The 15,782-nt window shown below is 44.0% G+C and overlaps 1 protein-coding gene across 1 annotated transcript in view; it reads left to right on the plus strand.

Moving 5' to 3' along the window:
- The window catches only part of mycbp2 (MYC binding protein 2), a 212,614-nt gene that overhangs the window by 32,257 nt on the left and 164,575 nt on the right, over positions 1–15,782 (plus strand). Inside the window, 4 exon segments of the mRNA XM_038817780.1 lie at positions 1,285–1,500; positions 2,429–2,582; positions 8,204–8,400; positions 12,660–12,902. Coding sequence (XP_038673708.1) covers positions 1,285–1,500; positions 2,429–2,582; positions 8,204–8,400; positions 12,660–12,902 — 810 coding nt within the window.

Consider the following 15,782-nt stretch of genomic DNA (forward strand, 5'->3'; position numbering starts at 1 on the left):
CTTACTGTTGCTTGTTCTGGTGAGTGTGCTTTACACTCAATTGGCTCTGTTTTATTCCTTAGCTGTAGAGTCGCCAGGTATCCTTATAATACCACCACGAGGTTCAAGTTCAAGTTCAGATCAATGACTCAATACACCAATTAGTAAGGTTCAAAACAAGACACGTTTATTAATACACAGTTATTCGCTACTCATGCATATAATACTAAAAGACTAAACTATTCCTACCACTAATAGGCCAATACTTATCTGGATAAGGGAACCTGCCGGATCAGGGAACAATGGCCTCTTGCTCTGTACTGGATCTGCAGGCTTCCAGCTGGTATGGACTAAGGGGTCAGGAGTGTCTATCTCCTAGCGTGCGTTGTATGACACTTGGTGGTGCAGCAATTGGCCAGGCCTCTCCTCCTTACGGTCAAGTTTGTCGAGAGCTGCTGAGGTGTTCTGCTGGGAGGGCCGGCTAAGAGAGCGAACTGGACTTGGGACCTGACTTTTATAGGTCCCAGGGACTTTGCGCCCTTTTGGGCGGACCCCGAGCTTACTGTCAATCAATTGGATCTCATATCAATCGATTGGTATGAATCCCCCCAATACTGAGGCTGTCCCTTGATCGCGGGGTGGCTCTTCCTGGCTTGTTTGTCTCCTTTGTTTCAGACTCCCATTGGCGCCGGGAAGTCTGACCTGCTATAGAATGTCCCAATGTAGCTAATCGTTGTCTCTATTGTTCCCGGGGATTGCTTCATTAATATGCAAACTGCTGGTTTCGGTGCTGTCTGCTTTCTTTGCAGACAGAATACACAGGGAGATTCTGCAACCTGCTTGTCTTTCTTAAAGTGTCCAATTTTCCCTGCGTGCTTTGTAAATCGCCATTTTGAGTCGGGAAGTGGCCAACTTCGGTGGCTACATTACGAACAATATAAAAGCCAAGTGACCTAACACTGCAGAGCTAGGTTGCTCTTTATTGTCAATCAGAGTGTATTCGGCTACTGTTTTTCTAACTGTATGGCAGTTTTTGATAGGGCTATTTAGGCACAATTAATAGTTACAGCACAGCCATTTTGATGACTTTGTACAGAAATTGCCAAATACTCACCGACAATCCCAACTACGTTTTATCCTGCGTGGTTGTGTCATATTCAATGCATTTGTGAAGCATGATCTATGTTGATTGCTGCTCATGATTTTTATGCTCTTGATAAGCATGAGTGATGAGTAATAAAATTTGTTAAAGAATTTTTGTTACTACTGATGAGGTAGGAATCTGAATTATGGCTTCTCCTCCAGACTGAGAATTTGGAAAACGCATCGCCTATTCCAGATATCAAGGTCCACAGCAACCCCTCGGTCTTCAATGTTTACTGCAATGTACGGCAGTGTGTCTTGGAATGGCAACGGAAAGAAGCCTCCCTGACTTTGGCCTCAAAGAATTCTATCCAGAGTGGAGAGTCAGACAGTGATGAGGAGGAGGAGTCGAGGGAGCCTCCAATTAAACTACCCAAGGTAAGCAGCTAAAATTCAGTTACAAAAGAAAAACGCGGTGCTTGCTGGAAATCTAAAGGATAAACCAAAAATGCTGAAAGTACTCTGCTCAGGCCATGCGTGAAACAGATTTCATGTTTCATGTCAGCCATCTTTCATTAGGTTTCCTGATTAAACTGAAAGATCATGTACGGGGAAGGAAGGTGAGGGAGAATTTATTTTTTTAGCTAAACAAGTAATTTTAAGATTCTGCCCCTGGGCAGTGATCTGTCAGAACCTTAATTCAATTCCGAATTGGCTGAAGATATTATTTTCAAGCTTTTTATATTTAATATCTAATTTACCAAACACAATGGAAAATCAAAAATGCCTTTGAATCATTGAAATTTTATATGTAGAAGGCAGTGCCAAATTGCAGTTGAACAACTGTGGAACACACTAACTCATGGCCAATTGTAATGGGAACTAATAATCAGTACTTCCAGCTAATGTTTAGCATTTAGTAAGCAGAGAGAAATGTGTAGAGGAGCCAATGAAGTGATTCCCAACGTGGTGTTTGCTTTCATCTGCCACTTCTGGTTTTCCAATAAGCCTAATATCTCTATTGGAAATATTGTTTAACATGCTCATTCTAAAAAAAAGATATGTTTTACAATACGGCCATTAAAATAACCTACAGCAACAACTTTACCTTGTTGCTTCAAAGAGACTCTGTTTCCTTTTAGTACACTATCATCATACCACACAGTGCATGAGTTCCTTCGATCTTTTGCAAGTCAGAGAGAAGACTTTTATAATAAACAATGCCTGGAGAGATCCATTCATAATGTACAATAGTTTGAATTGTAGCAAGATAATGGATTTTCCTCCCATAGGAAAGTTAAACATAGCTGACATATATTCATTGTTACTCATCAGTGCACAATTGTATAAATTCTTGTATTAACAGATCATAGGAATAGGACTCTGTGGCGTGTTTGAGCTTATAAAAGAGACACGGTTCTCTCATCCTTCATTGTGTCTGCGAAGTTTACAGGCTCTACTTGACATGCTCCAGGGACAGCAACCAGAAGGTCTCCAGTCAGAACCACCCGATGTTCTAGGTAAGATTAAGGTTAATAAGCTAAATTTGGATCTGTTGAGAGACGGAACATTTTAATAAACTGTTTAACAAGCCAGGCATTAATTCAATTGTTTGATAAGACTGTACTATACAGTTAGACGTAACCCTCACTTAAGGAGTGGTTGGCTGTATATGCATTTGTTTTTCACCACTTGTCTTTTCCTTCCATCACTGTTGGTATTCATGCTGGCTATTATTATTATTCAAGGTGTTTCAACAAAATCTAAATATATAAAATATCAAAAAAACAAACAAAAAGCAACAAAAGACCATAACACCAACCCCAACCCTTCAGCCCTTCTGACTCTGACTCTCAACCATGTCCCGATTCCCCCTTTTTAAACCCTCTTACTCCTCCACTGACACGTCAATCCTCCTTGAAGAAATTGATGAATGGTTTCCACTTCTAAGTGAAACCATCCACAACCCCCCCTAGAGAGAACTTGATCTTCTTTAGCTGCAGGAATTCTGCCAGGTTACTCGTCCACACCCTTGCCTTTGGCAGTTCAGAATCCCTCCAATATAGCAAAATCCGTCTCCGGGCTATCAGGGTGGCTGCTGTATTGGCCTTCGTCTCCTGGGTCTTCCGACACCCCAAATATTGCCACCTCTGAACATGGGGCCACCCTCACCCCGGGAACCTCAGACATAACATCCGAGAACCTTTGCCAGAACTCCCTCAGTCTTGGACCTGCCCAAAACATGTGGACGTGATTTACGCCCCCACCCACAACCATCCTCCATCCCCTCAAAAAACCTGCGCATCCTTGCCACCTTATGGTGGGTCTTATGCACCACTTTAAACAGGATGAGGCTTAACCTCACACATGATGAGAATGCATTCACCCTCCTTAAAACCTCAGCCCAATTCGCAGCCTGCAGCTCCTCTCCCAACTCTTCCTCCCACTTATACTTAATATCCTCCACCCGGGCGTCCTCCCACTCCCATCAGTTTTTTGTAAATATCCAAAAACCTACCCCTCCCCTATTTCGTCCTCCGACAGAAGCTTATCTTGCAGCACCAGAGGTGCAACCCTGGGAAAGGTGGCACCTCTCACCCCACAAAATCCCCAACCTGCAGGTACTTAAACCCATTCTGCTTGGGCAAATCAACAATTCCTCCAACACCTCCAGTGCCACAAATTTGCCCCCTAAAAACATGACCCTGAAGTACACAATCCCTACCTGTCGCACCTCACATCCAGGTTCACTGGTACAAACCTATGGTTATCACAAATAGACGTCCACAAAGACCTCTAATCCCAAATGCTGCCCCCCCCCCCACCCTCCGAGCCGACACCACCACTGAACTAACTGAATACCTGACCATTGAGGACGGCAGAGGCATCAACAACAAAGCCCTCACCCACGTTCCCCTACATGATGCCGCCTCCACCCCTCCCCAAAACTGACCTCTCTTCCACAGCCCGTTCCTTCACCATTGTAATGTTTGCAGCCCAATAATAACGTATCAAATTCGGCAACAACCCCGCCCTCCAGAAAAGCCCGTCACAAGGGCTTTTAGGGACAAAGATGGGGACGTTCTGAAAAACTAATAGATACCTAGGCAGCACCGTCATTTTAACTCTCTGCACCCGCCCTGCCAATGACAACGGCAAAACATCCCACCTCCTAAATTCCGTCTTCATCCTTCCACCAGCCTATGCAGCTGCCCTCAGGGCTGTGCCACCTGGATACAGAGATATCGACAGCTTGTCCTCACCACCCAAAATGGCAGCGCCCCTAACTTCCTTTCCTGCCCCCTAACATTGATCGGGAACACCTCACTCTTTCCCATATGCAATTTATTCCCTGAACACCGGCCAAATTCCGCCAAAACCCCCATGATTCCCCCCCCCCCCCCCCGACCCCAAAGGCATCATAATCACATTCAATAACCTCCGACATTTGCTGACAACCGCTTTCCTTTCAGAAAACCCATCTGATCCTCTCCAAACAACCCGGAACACAGTCCTCAATCTGTAATGCAAGCATCTTCGCCAATAACTTGGCATCAACATTCAACAACGGTACCAGGCGGTCTGACCCGCACTGCTCCTGGTCCTTATCCTTTTTCAGAATCAGGGAGATGGAAGCCGGTGACAAAGTTGGGCTGAGTTCCTCTCTCTCGCTCACCTCATACGCCCTCACCAGCAGTGACCTCAGCTCCGCCCTAAACCTCATAAAACGCCACAGGGAACCCATCCGAACACGGGGCCTTCCCCGCCTTCATCGCCCTCATGCCATCCATCACCCCCCGCAGCCCAATCGGGGCCTCCAAGCCCTGCATCGTCCCCTCCTCCACCTTGGGAAATGGCCTGGTCTGGAGGCTCTCTGCTCCCCTCCCCTGCCAATCAGCCATAACCCTTCCTAGGCCAGCCCCCAGCCCTAGTCAAGTGCCCCTCCAGGCCCACCCTTGGATGTCTACCACCATCTCTCCCTTCCCAACTGTGGCACACCAGCCACCCATGTCAGCAACCCACCTTTCTTCTGCCCCCCCCCCCCCCCCCCCCCCCCCCCCCCTCCAAACAAAAATCAACCCCACCTGGCCCCATTCCCACCTCTAACACATTCCTCCTGGCAATACCCCCACTTCATTTCCGTTAACTAGCCTGCCCAGCTAGCATGGTGGCCCCCAACCAAGGCCTGTAACCTCCCCACCCACCTCCACCAAGCCACCAACAAATAAAGAACAACTAAAAAAAACACTCGTCATCACCACTCCCCTGTCAAAAGCCACCCAAAATACCCACCCCAAATATTTACCAAAATCCCAAAGCTCTCCAAAGTTCAGTGTCCTCACTGAGGGGCAGCAGGGTAGCATGGTGGTTAGCATAAATGCTTCACAGCTCCAGGGTCCCAGGTTCGATTCCCGGCTGGGTCACTGTCTGTGTGGAGTCTGCACGTCCTCCCCCTGTGTGCGTGGGTTTCCTCCGGGTGCTCCGGTTTCCTCCCACAGTCCAAAGATGTGCGGGTTAGGTGGATTGGCCATGCTAAATTGCCCGTAGTGTCCTTAAAAAAAAAAGTAAGGTTAATGGGGGGGGGGGGTTGTTGGGTTACGGGTATAGGGTGGATACGTGGGTTTGAGTAGGGTGATCATGGCTCGGCACTGTTCTGTGCTGTACTGTTCTATGTTCTAGTCCATGGTCCCTTATAAAGTCCATTGCCTCCGGTGAGTGAAAATACAACTCTTTCTTCTGATAAGTCACCCATAAGCGGGCAGGGTACAAAACCCCAAACTTTACTGCCTCCTCTCCTTTCCTCTTCGCCAGCTCCGTATCCAGGTCCTGATAGATTCGCAGCTTACTCCCTTTTCAGGTGCACCTCCCGGTCTGAAAAATCTTTTCCTTGTCTAAGAAACAGTGCAACTGCACCACCATCGCCCTCGGCGGCTCCCCCACCTGTGGCCTCCTCAGCGTGTCCGATCCACCTCAAGGAGCCGATTAAAGGCCTTCTCCCTCATCAACTGCTCCAAAATCCCTGCCACATACTTGGCGACGTCTGCTCCCTCGATACCCTTGGCCATCCCGGCTATCATTAAATTCTGTCGTCTGGAGAGATTCTCCAGGTCCTCCAACTTCTCTCTCAGCCTCTTCTGGTTGTCCACCACCATCCCCAACTCCGCTGCCAGCGAGGCCATCTGCTCCTCATGCTACCCCAGTGCCTCCTCAACCTTCTGTATCGCCAGGCTCTAAGCCTCCAGCCGCTGCCTCACTTTCTCAATTGCTGCCCTGAGCGGCTCCACCACCGTGACCAGGTCCTCTACAGCCTCCTTCCTCTGCTGCAGGAATTTATTATTTTAAAACTCCACCAATTGCTCTGTCAATACTGGGCGGGCAGCACTGCCTCCTTGCCCTCCGCCATCTTGACTTGTGACGCGTCACAAGTACTGCCCTGCTCCAACTGCTCTCTCTTTCTTGTAGCACTTCTCGTCCTCTGATCCATGCACCAGACACACCAGAGGAGTATTACCTTCCCTGAGCACTCACACACCTTTCGCCTTAAAAAGACCCCCTTGCAGGTCGGGAAGGACCAACAAAATCCTTCTTGAGCGGGAGCCTCCAAATGTACGACCACCAATGGCCGCCATTGGATGTCCTGGAAGTAGTTCAAATGGGGTCTTCGTAAACCTATCGGAATTGAGACACGTTTGAGTATTAGGCTTGATGAATGAAGTATTGCAGTAGAGCTGAAGTTGGTGATTTATTAAGTTGCTGTGATATTCAATGCATGTAATGCAATGGCAAAGAAGGAAGAAAATGACAGAGTTTGGAAGAGTTAATTGAAGAGTCAGTTAGTCATCTAAAATTGTATAACGCATATTTTTGGTGAAAAAATGTAGAAAGTTTTATTCTTCATGCCATATAAATGCTTCAATTAATGGTCTGGATTATGTGGTCAAAATGATGGTGAATTTCTCAGTTTTCACCATTGCTACTCCTTGAATTGGCAGTAACATTTGAAGTTCACACATTTGCAGTGAATGTGGAAGTTGCTCTCCATGATTCCCTGTTGTGTGCTGTTTTATGTCCCCAGACTGTAATCAACTACAAATCACTGAACTTGCCTGAGGTTCTCCTTTCACTCCTCGATATCCCGATTGAAAACTCCCAAAAAGTCACCCTTATCAATGAGGTACAACTGGGGTTTTAATGATGCACAAAGTTATAACTATTGTTGAAGACCCTGTTTGGCCTTGGAAAAACAAATGCTATATATATATGTGTGCTATTCTGGTCAAATTCCAAGTTTTAAAATTTTTTGATGTTTGCTGTTTCAACCTCCAATAAGTACGCCGCAATAATTTATTTTGCTCTTGGTGAAATTGAATAAAAGTGAAGGATTACCAGTGCATTTTACTTCCTAGTTTGCTGTCTGAGGATGCTCCATTGAGATTGGCTGTTTAACTGGTTGATGATATCGCTGTTGCAAGACTTCTGCAGACTCCCTTGACTTTTTTGCATCAAACACAAATCAACTTCGGGGAAAATTGAAATCCATTGTGCAGAGAGGCTAGATCTTTGTAGCCACCTCCCTTTGAGGTCAGAGGCTAGCTTTGATGCTGACCACGATCCAGGGAGCTGCCAGTTGCAAAAGCTTGGTTTTGAGAAACAAGTTTTTTTTTTCCAGTGTTTTTAAAATTACCTCCGTCTTGAATGGCACAGGTTAACATTGATTTCCAAATGAGTAAAATTAGGAAAATTGCCTTTCAAAAATCAGAGACGATATACATTTTATTTCTGATCGGCAGTGTGGAATTGTTAACACGTGAATTATAGCTTCCAACTTCCCTGGTTTGGGCGGATGGATTTGTCCATGGATGCTTGCTTACAAAGGAGAGAGTCTACGCTTGCATAAACTCTGTTTTATTGGACATTTTAGAGCAGGTGTCTTTTCTGTTTCTTTGGTCCTTTTCTGTGGTAGGCTTGTGAGAATAATTTAAAGATGTGGGAAGGGAGGGCAAAGGTTACCCTCAAATTAGTATTTCTGAGATCCAGATTGAGTATGCATTTGACTCTGAAAAATGGCAATGATGAATTGAGCCATTTATATCTGAGTAATATGAGTCTTCACTGATGGTGAATGTGATTTTGTCCACAGAATCTCTCTTCCATTTATTGTTAGAGACAACAATAAGAAGCACTGGAATGGCAGACAATATCAGCCAGTCACTGACTGCTTTATCCTGTGCCTGCCTCTTCAGTCTGGTAGTTGCGTGGGGAGATACGGGCAAGATTCTACAGGCCGTGTCAGCAATTCTTACCAGTAATGGCAGCCATGCTTGCCAACCTATTCAGGTAACTTAATTTTGTTTGAAAAGATTTTTTTCCCAATTTCCTTTGGCTGTCCTTTATCATTCTACCGAATTTTAAATGCTGTCCTCCGAAAGACGATATGAATGCTGCATCAATTGGAAGTTTCACGACTCGAACATAGAACATAGAACAGTACAGCACAGAACAGGCCCTTCGGCCCTCGATGTTGTGCCGAGCAATGATCACCCTACTCAAACCCACGTATCCACCCTATACCCGTAACCCAACAACCCCCCCCTTAACCTTACTTTTTAGGACATTACGGGCAATTTACCATGACCAATCCACCTAACCCGCACATCTTTGGACTGTGGGAGGAAACCGGGGCACCCGGAGGAAACCCACGCACACACGGGGAGGATGTGCAGACTCCGCACAGACAGTGACCCAGCCAGGAACTGAACCTGGGACCCTGGAGCTGTGAAGCATTGACGCTATGCACCATGCTACCGTGCTGCCCGTAAATGCTAGTTTGGTAAATTTCTGTTGGGTGAGGGTGCTCAAGGGATATGGCGAAAAGGTGGGTAAATAGGAGTTGAGGTGCAGATTAGCCAAGATCCGCTTGGATAATTTGCAGGTTTGCATGCAGCACATAACATCAATATTCAAGATGGGATATCATTTTGATGTTGATATTACAACACTAATGTGTAGGATTTGTTTTGCTGCAAAGTGAAGATAAAAAGCAAAGGATCATAATGGGGTGGCACGGTAGCACAGTGGTTAGCACTGTTGCTTCACAGCTCCAGGGTCCCAGGTTCGATTCCCGGCTTGGGTCACTGTCTGTGCGGAGTCTGCACGTTCTCCCCGTGTCTGCGTGAGTTTCCTCCGGGTGCTCCGCTTTCCTCCCACAAGTCCTGAAAGACATGCTTGTTAGGTGAATTGGACAATCCGAATTCTCCCTCTGTGCTGTGTACCCGAACAGGCGCCGGAATGTGGCGATGTGGGGATTTTCACAGTAACTTCATGGCAGTGTTAATGTCGGCCTACTTGTGACAATAATAAAGATTATTATGAAGATACTGTAAAAGGACATATTACGATCAGATGTAATTAGGTGATGCTTAGTTTGGGTTTCAAAATATTATTCAAAGAGCTAGACAAGTGCTCAAGAATAGTTCTAATTTAAATTTACCAAACTGAATTCCATGCAGTCCTCTCGTATTGAATTCCTGGCTCGAATACATAAATTGGATTGTTTTTTTGTGTATTTGATCCTTGGAGCAATGTTCCTTGCAGAATACCTGATAAGGTGCCACATCAAAGGTTATTGCAGAAAATAAAAACTGATCGTGTAGGGGCTAACCTATTGGCATAGATTGAAGATTGGCTAGTTAACAGGAAACAATTGGCATATACGGGTTTTTTTGGCTGACAAGATGTGACGAACGGTGTGTCTGACGGATCAGCGTTGGAGCCTCAACATTTTACAATTTATATAAATGACTTGGATGAACATAGAACATAGAACAGTACAGCACAGAACAGGCCCCTCGGCCCTCGACGTTGTGCCGAGCAACGACCACCCCACTTAAACCCACGTAACCCGTATACCCGTAACCCAACAATCCCCTCATTAACCTTACACTACGGGCAATTTAGCATGGCCAATCCACCTAACCCGCACATCTTTGGACTGTGGGAGGAAACCGGAGCACCCGGAGGAAACCCACGCACACACGGGGAGGACGTGCAGACTCCACACAGACAGTGACCCAGCCGGGAATCGAACCTGGGACCCTGGAGCTGTGAAGCATTGATGCTAACCACCATGCTACCGTGAGGCCCCATGTTTGCTGACAGTACAAAGATAGGTAGGAAAATAAATTGAAGACGATGTAAGGAGGCTACAAAGGGCTGAGATAGGTTTAATGAGGGCACAAATCTGGCAAATAGAGTACAATGTGGGCAAATATGAAATTGTTCATTTTGGCAGAAGAATAAAAAAGCTTATCTAAATGGTGAGAGGTTGCCGAGCTCTTGAGATGCAAAGGGATCTTGAGTGCTCTTGGGCATGAATCACAAAAGGCAAGGATACTGGTACAGGGCAGTGGTGAGATTGCATGGAATATTGAGTACAGTACTGGTCTCCTTATTTGAGGAAATATTGTAAATGCATTCGAAGCAGTTCAGGGAAGGTTTACTGGACCAATACCAGGAATGGACGGGTTGTCTTATAAGAAGAGGCCGGAGAGGTGACGTTTGTATCAATTGGAGTTTCGCAGGGTAAAGATCAAATCCTTTAAGATCCTGAGGGGTATTGACAGGGTGGATGTGGAGAGGATGTTTCTGGTTGGAAACTCCAGAACTAGGTATCACTGTTTTAAAAAAAAAAAAGGTCAAAGACTTAAGACCGAGATGAGGAGAATTTTTTTCTCAGTGGGTCGTGAGACTCTGGAACTCTCTTCCTCAAAAAGCAGTGGAGCACAGTATTTGAATATTCTTAAAGCAGAGCTTGATACGTTCTTGATTCACAAGGGGTGCATGGTTTTTGAGGGCAGGCAGGAATGTGCGATTGAAGTTACAGTCAGGTCAGCCATGATCTTATTGAATTGGCGAACAGGCTCGAGGGATCTGAGTGGACTACTCCTAATTTGTATGTCTGTATGTCCAACATCTCTTAATGTTTTGTAATAATGGGAGCCATCATAATGGTCATGTTCACACTTGTACAGATCTCTGGGATAGGGTTTAAATTATACCACATATTCTTTAAATGAAAGGGGTATTAAATTTTTTTAAAAATTGTTTCACATGGTTAATTCAGTTAACTTGATAAATATAAGTAAGTAAACCTTTTGATCACACCATTCTACAATGCCTCTCCACTGTCATGCAGTTAGATGGGACTGCACATGCCTGGTTCCACTCTTACCTAAGTTTAGCCAGAGAATTACCATCAGTAGTTTTACTTCCCACGCAGTTACCTCTAGCATTTCCCAGGGATCTATCCTTGATCAGGTTCCTACTGGGTGGCACGGTAGCACAGTGGTTAGCACTGTTGCTTCACAGCACTAGGGTTCCAGGTTTGATTCCCGGCTTGGGTCACTGTCTGTGTGGAGCTTGCACCTTCTCCCTGTGTCTGCGTGGGTTTCCTCCGGGTGCTCCGGTTTCTTCCCACAAGTCCCGAAAGATGTGCTTTTAGGTAATTTGGACATTCTGAATTCTCCCTTCGTGTACCCGAACAGGCGACGGAATGTGGCGAATAGGGGATTTTCACAGTAACTGCATTGCAGTGTTAATGTAATTCTACTTGTAGCAGTAAAGATTATTATTATTTCTGATCTACTTGCTGCCCCTTTGCGTCATCATCTTAAAACACAATGTCACTTTCTAAATGTATTCTGACAGCATCCAGCTTTACCTCATCACCACCTGCCTTCACCCTCTGCTGTCTCCAAATTGTCACACTTGCCTCTTCTGGCATCCAGTACGGGATGACCAGAAATTAACTCCAATTTAATATCGGGAAGATTGAAGCCAGTGCCTTTGGTACTCCTCCGTAATTCCGTTCCCCAATTACCAACTCCCATCCCTCGCCCTGGCAACAGGTTTGAGACTGAATGAGGTTGTTTGCAACCTTGGTGTCATTTTTGATCCTAAGAATAATCTTTCAACCAAATATCCATGGCCACTTATTTACATCAAAGTAACCTCTGAAGAATGGCGGAATGTTCTATTCTGTGAAATACCCTATAAAGAGACTAAGTTCTTCATCATTCGGGTTATTCTGGGTGGTTGAATTTATTGATGTGAGTTGGGTGGGCTTTAGTATAAATTATTTGATACATATTTCAGAAAGAAAACCTATTTAATAATCGCTTATTGTCACAAGTAGGCTTCAATGAAGTTACTGTAAAAAGTCCCTAGATGCCACATTCCGGCGCCTGTTTGGGTAGGCTGGTGCGGGAATTGAACCCGCGCTGCTGCCTATTCTGCATTACAAGCCAGTAATTTACTCCAGTGTGCTTCACCATTTACATATTTGTGAGGGTACAAATCATTGGAAGCATTTGGTAGGCTAATCAAATGGACAGCATATTTCCTTGGCCTGACTCTTCATGAAATTTTATGCCCACTGAAGATGCTGATAATATATGGTGAATATCCAATAAATATCCTGTATCAAATGAAGTTACTGCAGCTTGATATTCAGAAGTACTTATCCAGTTAGTCATTCAACCTTGTAAGCATTGTTGTGTGATAGCTCAATTTAAAATGTCAGTTTTACTTGCTTTTAGGTGCCAACCATTCTAAATGCTCTGCAAAGGAGTGTGCAAGCAGTCTTAGTTGGAAAAATTCAAATACAGGACTGGTTCACTAATGGAATAAAGAAAGTAGCTTTAATGCACAAATGGATGCTAAAAGAGGTATTTACAGATGAAGATGATTGGTGTCTACTGCAGAGTGATGGCTCATTCCTGTATCTTTTGGCTAAAGACGGCTTGTACAAAATTGGTTCTGGTTACAGTGGGACAGTGAGGGTGAGTAAACATCTTTATAATAGTGCTGTTACAAACTGTTTTAAAGTCGTGTCTATATATTGGAAAATAATTGTTTGATATGTCACCAATAAATGGCCACGTCTTCCTCAGAAATTTGATGTTGAAGCTAAAGCATGTGTTGTTGCCTGGCTGGTTCTTTTTGTCTCACCATAATCTGTTTGCTTTAAACTATTGCTTCTTGAAACACAGCTCTAGTTTATGATTGTACCATTGTATTTCCCTTGCCTGGTTGCCCTGATTCATAGCAATTGTTTGTACACCTGATTGATTTAGCAGACTATTTCATAGGGCTTTCAGAGTAAGCCATGTAATGCAGGGTTGGGATTGCTTTGGCCAGATGAGGTAGGGATGTTGGTTCTGTTTCCTGAAGAACATTAATGAGCCAGTTGTGTATTGAATGATAGACATGTCGAGCAGTTTGCAAGTTCATTTGTACTCGTGCCAGCCTAGATTGTTCAATCAAATTCAATTTAATTATTTCCCATTCTCACCTCCAACATAAGAACATAAGAACTAGGAGCAGGAGTAGGCCATCTGGCCCCTCGAGCCTGCTCCGCCATTCAATGAGATCATGGCTGATCTATAGTGGACTCAGCTCCACTTTCCGGCCCGAACACCATAATCCTTAATCCCTTTATTCTTCAAAAAACTATCTGTATCTTAAAAACATTTAATGAAGGAGCCTCAACTGCTTCACTGGGCAAGGAATTCCGTAGATTCACAACCCTTTGGGTGACGAAGTTCCTCCTAAACATCAGGATTGCTATTCTGTATTAGTACATTACTGTATCCTGTCAGCCTGCTTATGACACTAATAAAGATTATTATTATTATTAAGTTGCTCAGTTTTGCCAATGTTCTTGTTGTAGAGCTGTATAATTAGTTTATCACTTTGATTTGAAATTCTGCACATGAGTTGGTTTGATTTCTGGATATGCCCTGCAGCTCTGGGGGTTTGTGGTGTTTGTAGCCATATTGAAGAGAAAGTTAAGCCAGCTGTTTCTTAATAAACGTAGAAATTGTTCTTCTCCTGTGTCTCGGTTGACTTCATGTTATTTCAAGGTCAGAAGGTTGTGAAAACTTTTCCTTGTTTTGTGTATTTGAAAGTAAGCAAGTTGTTTAAAAATATTGTTAGGGTTGTGGCCTTTAATAAGGTAACATTTGACTTTGGGTACGCAGCAATCAACCTCGGGAACGCCTATTCAATGTGTCAATGGATGCAGAACTGCACAGGGTTTTCCCACTTCTGGTAGCTGCTACGTATTCCCAGTACCAATCAATGTTTTTGTAGCATACAGAGGTTTTGCAGATTGTACCTGGTAGTGCATCGCCAACTTCACGATTTGTGTGTTTATAGCCATTTGATCATATGAGACTCTTGGGTATTACGATGACCCTCGCATGACAGGGAAGGGAACTAGGTGGAAATCACAGCTGTGACCTCTTATATGATGCCACCTTTTGTAACAGTAAGTTTTCCATGGGCAAAAGCAGAGCGCAGATTCCAAGTTGCCTAATATTTCGGATTAGATTTAACAACTGCTGCAGCTAGCTGTCTATTTGTGACAATTCCTTTGTTTTAGTATTCTTAATTGGCCAGACCTTTTTTGCTTCTTCAGTGAAAAATATTTCTCCTGAAATGATTTACTTGGTGTCAATACCTTCATTCAGAAATTAAGGCAAAGTGGTTTGTGGCTGGAACAGCTTAATTGAAACATTAATATTTGGATTGTCAGACTAGGCTGATCTCCTTTACATTGTCTCTAAACAATAGCTCAAGAAACATTAGATAATTTCTGTTGGCACGTTCAGAGATTCAGTTGGTGAAAGTGAAGCCTGAAGGCATGGCAAAGGTACGAAATGAGAACTTTGCGTAGTGTTTACCAAGGAAGAAGATTTTGCCAAAGCTACAGTGAACAAGGAGGTTGTCAGGATATTGAATGAGATAAAAATAGAGGTATTTGAAAGACTGGCAGCACTTGGTGGAAAAGTCAGCTGGTCAGGATGGGATACATCTTCCCCCCCCCCCCCCCCCCCCCCCCCCCATCTGCTGGGGGAAGTAACTGTAGAAATTGCAGAGGTGCTGGCCATAATCCTTCTATTCTTAAATACAGGGGTGATGCCTGGAGGATTGCAAATGTTGCACCCTTGTCTTTTAAAAGGATAAACATGGCAATTAAAGGGTAGTCAGTTCAATGCTGGTGGTAGAGAAGCTTTTAGAAATAATTTAGGGGGAAATGAAGTGTGATGTGAGCAAGTGTGGACAAAGAAAGGAAAGCCAGTATGATTGTAGAAATTGTTATAGATTATATTTTATACTTGTGGCAGTAATGTTATTAAAAACCAGGGTAACGGTATATATTTGTTGCAGTAATATTATTAAAGAACCTAGGTTAAGGTATCCAAACTGTCAGCTAAAGCTATAATTTAGAAGTCGTAAAAGATGAGGTCATGATTGATTCTAACCATTTACTTGTTTCCATATAGAGGGCTAATGGGATATAGAGGGATATTGTTATGATTGATGGAGATTCTTTGGAGAGTAGATAATTAATGAGGGGGTCATTTTCATCCTAGCTAAACAGAACACGTGATATCTTAGTGAGTTAATGTAAGCCTACTTGTGACACTAATAAAGATTATTATTATACAGATGATATAATTGATATGAGAAACCAAGTCTGTCTGTAGTTTGCAGTTTGCCAGAGAATGAGAGTCTTGACGAGACAGAAGGATTTTAAGTTGGACAGCAGTTGTTTTGCCGAATGCAGCTAGGTTGAGCTGGTACTGGTTCTGCTCCTGAAAGGGTCTTTCTCTCAAGTCTCTACATAGCTGATCAAGTTAACCTGCTTTGTTAAC

Source organism: Scyliorhinus canicula, chromosome 14 (assembly GCF_902713615.1).
Source record: "Scyliorhinus canicula chromosome 14, sScyCan1.1, whole genome shotgun sequence".
Classification (NCBI taxonomy): domain Eukaryota; kingdom Metazoa; phylum Chordata; class Chondrichthyes; order Carcharhiniformes; family Scyliorhinidae; genus Scyliorhinus; species Scyliorhinus canicula.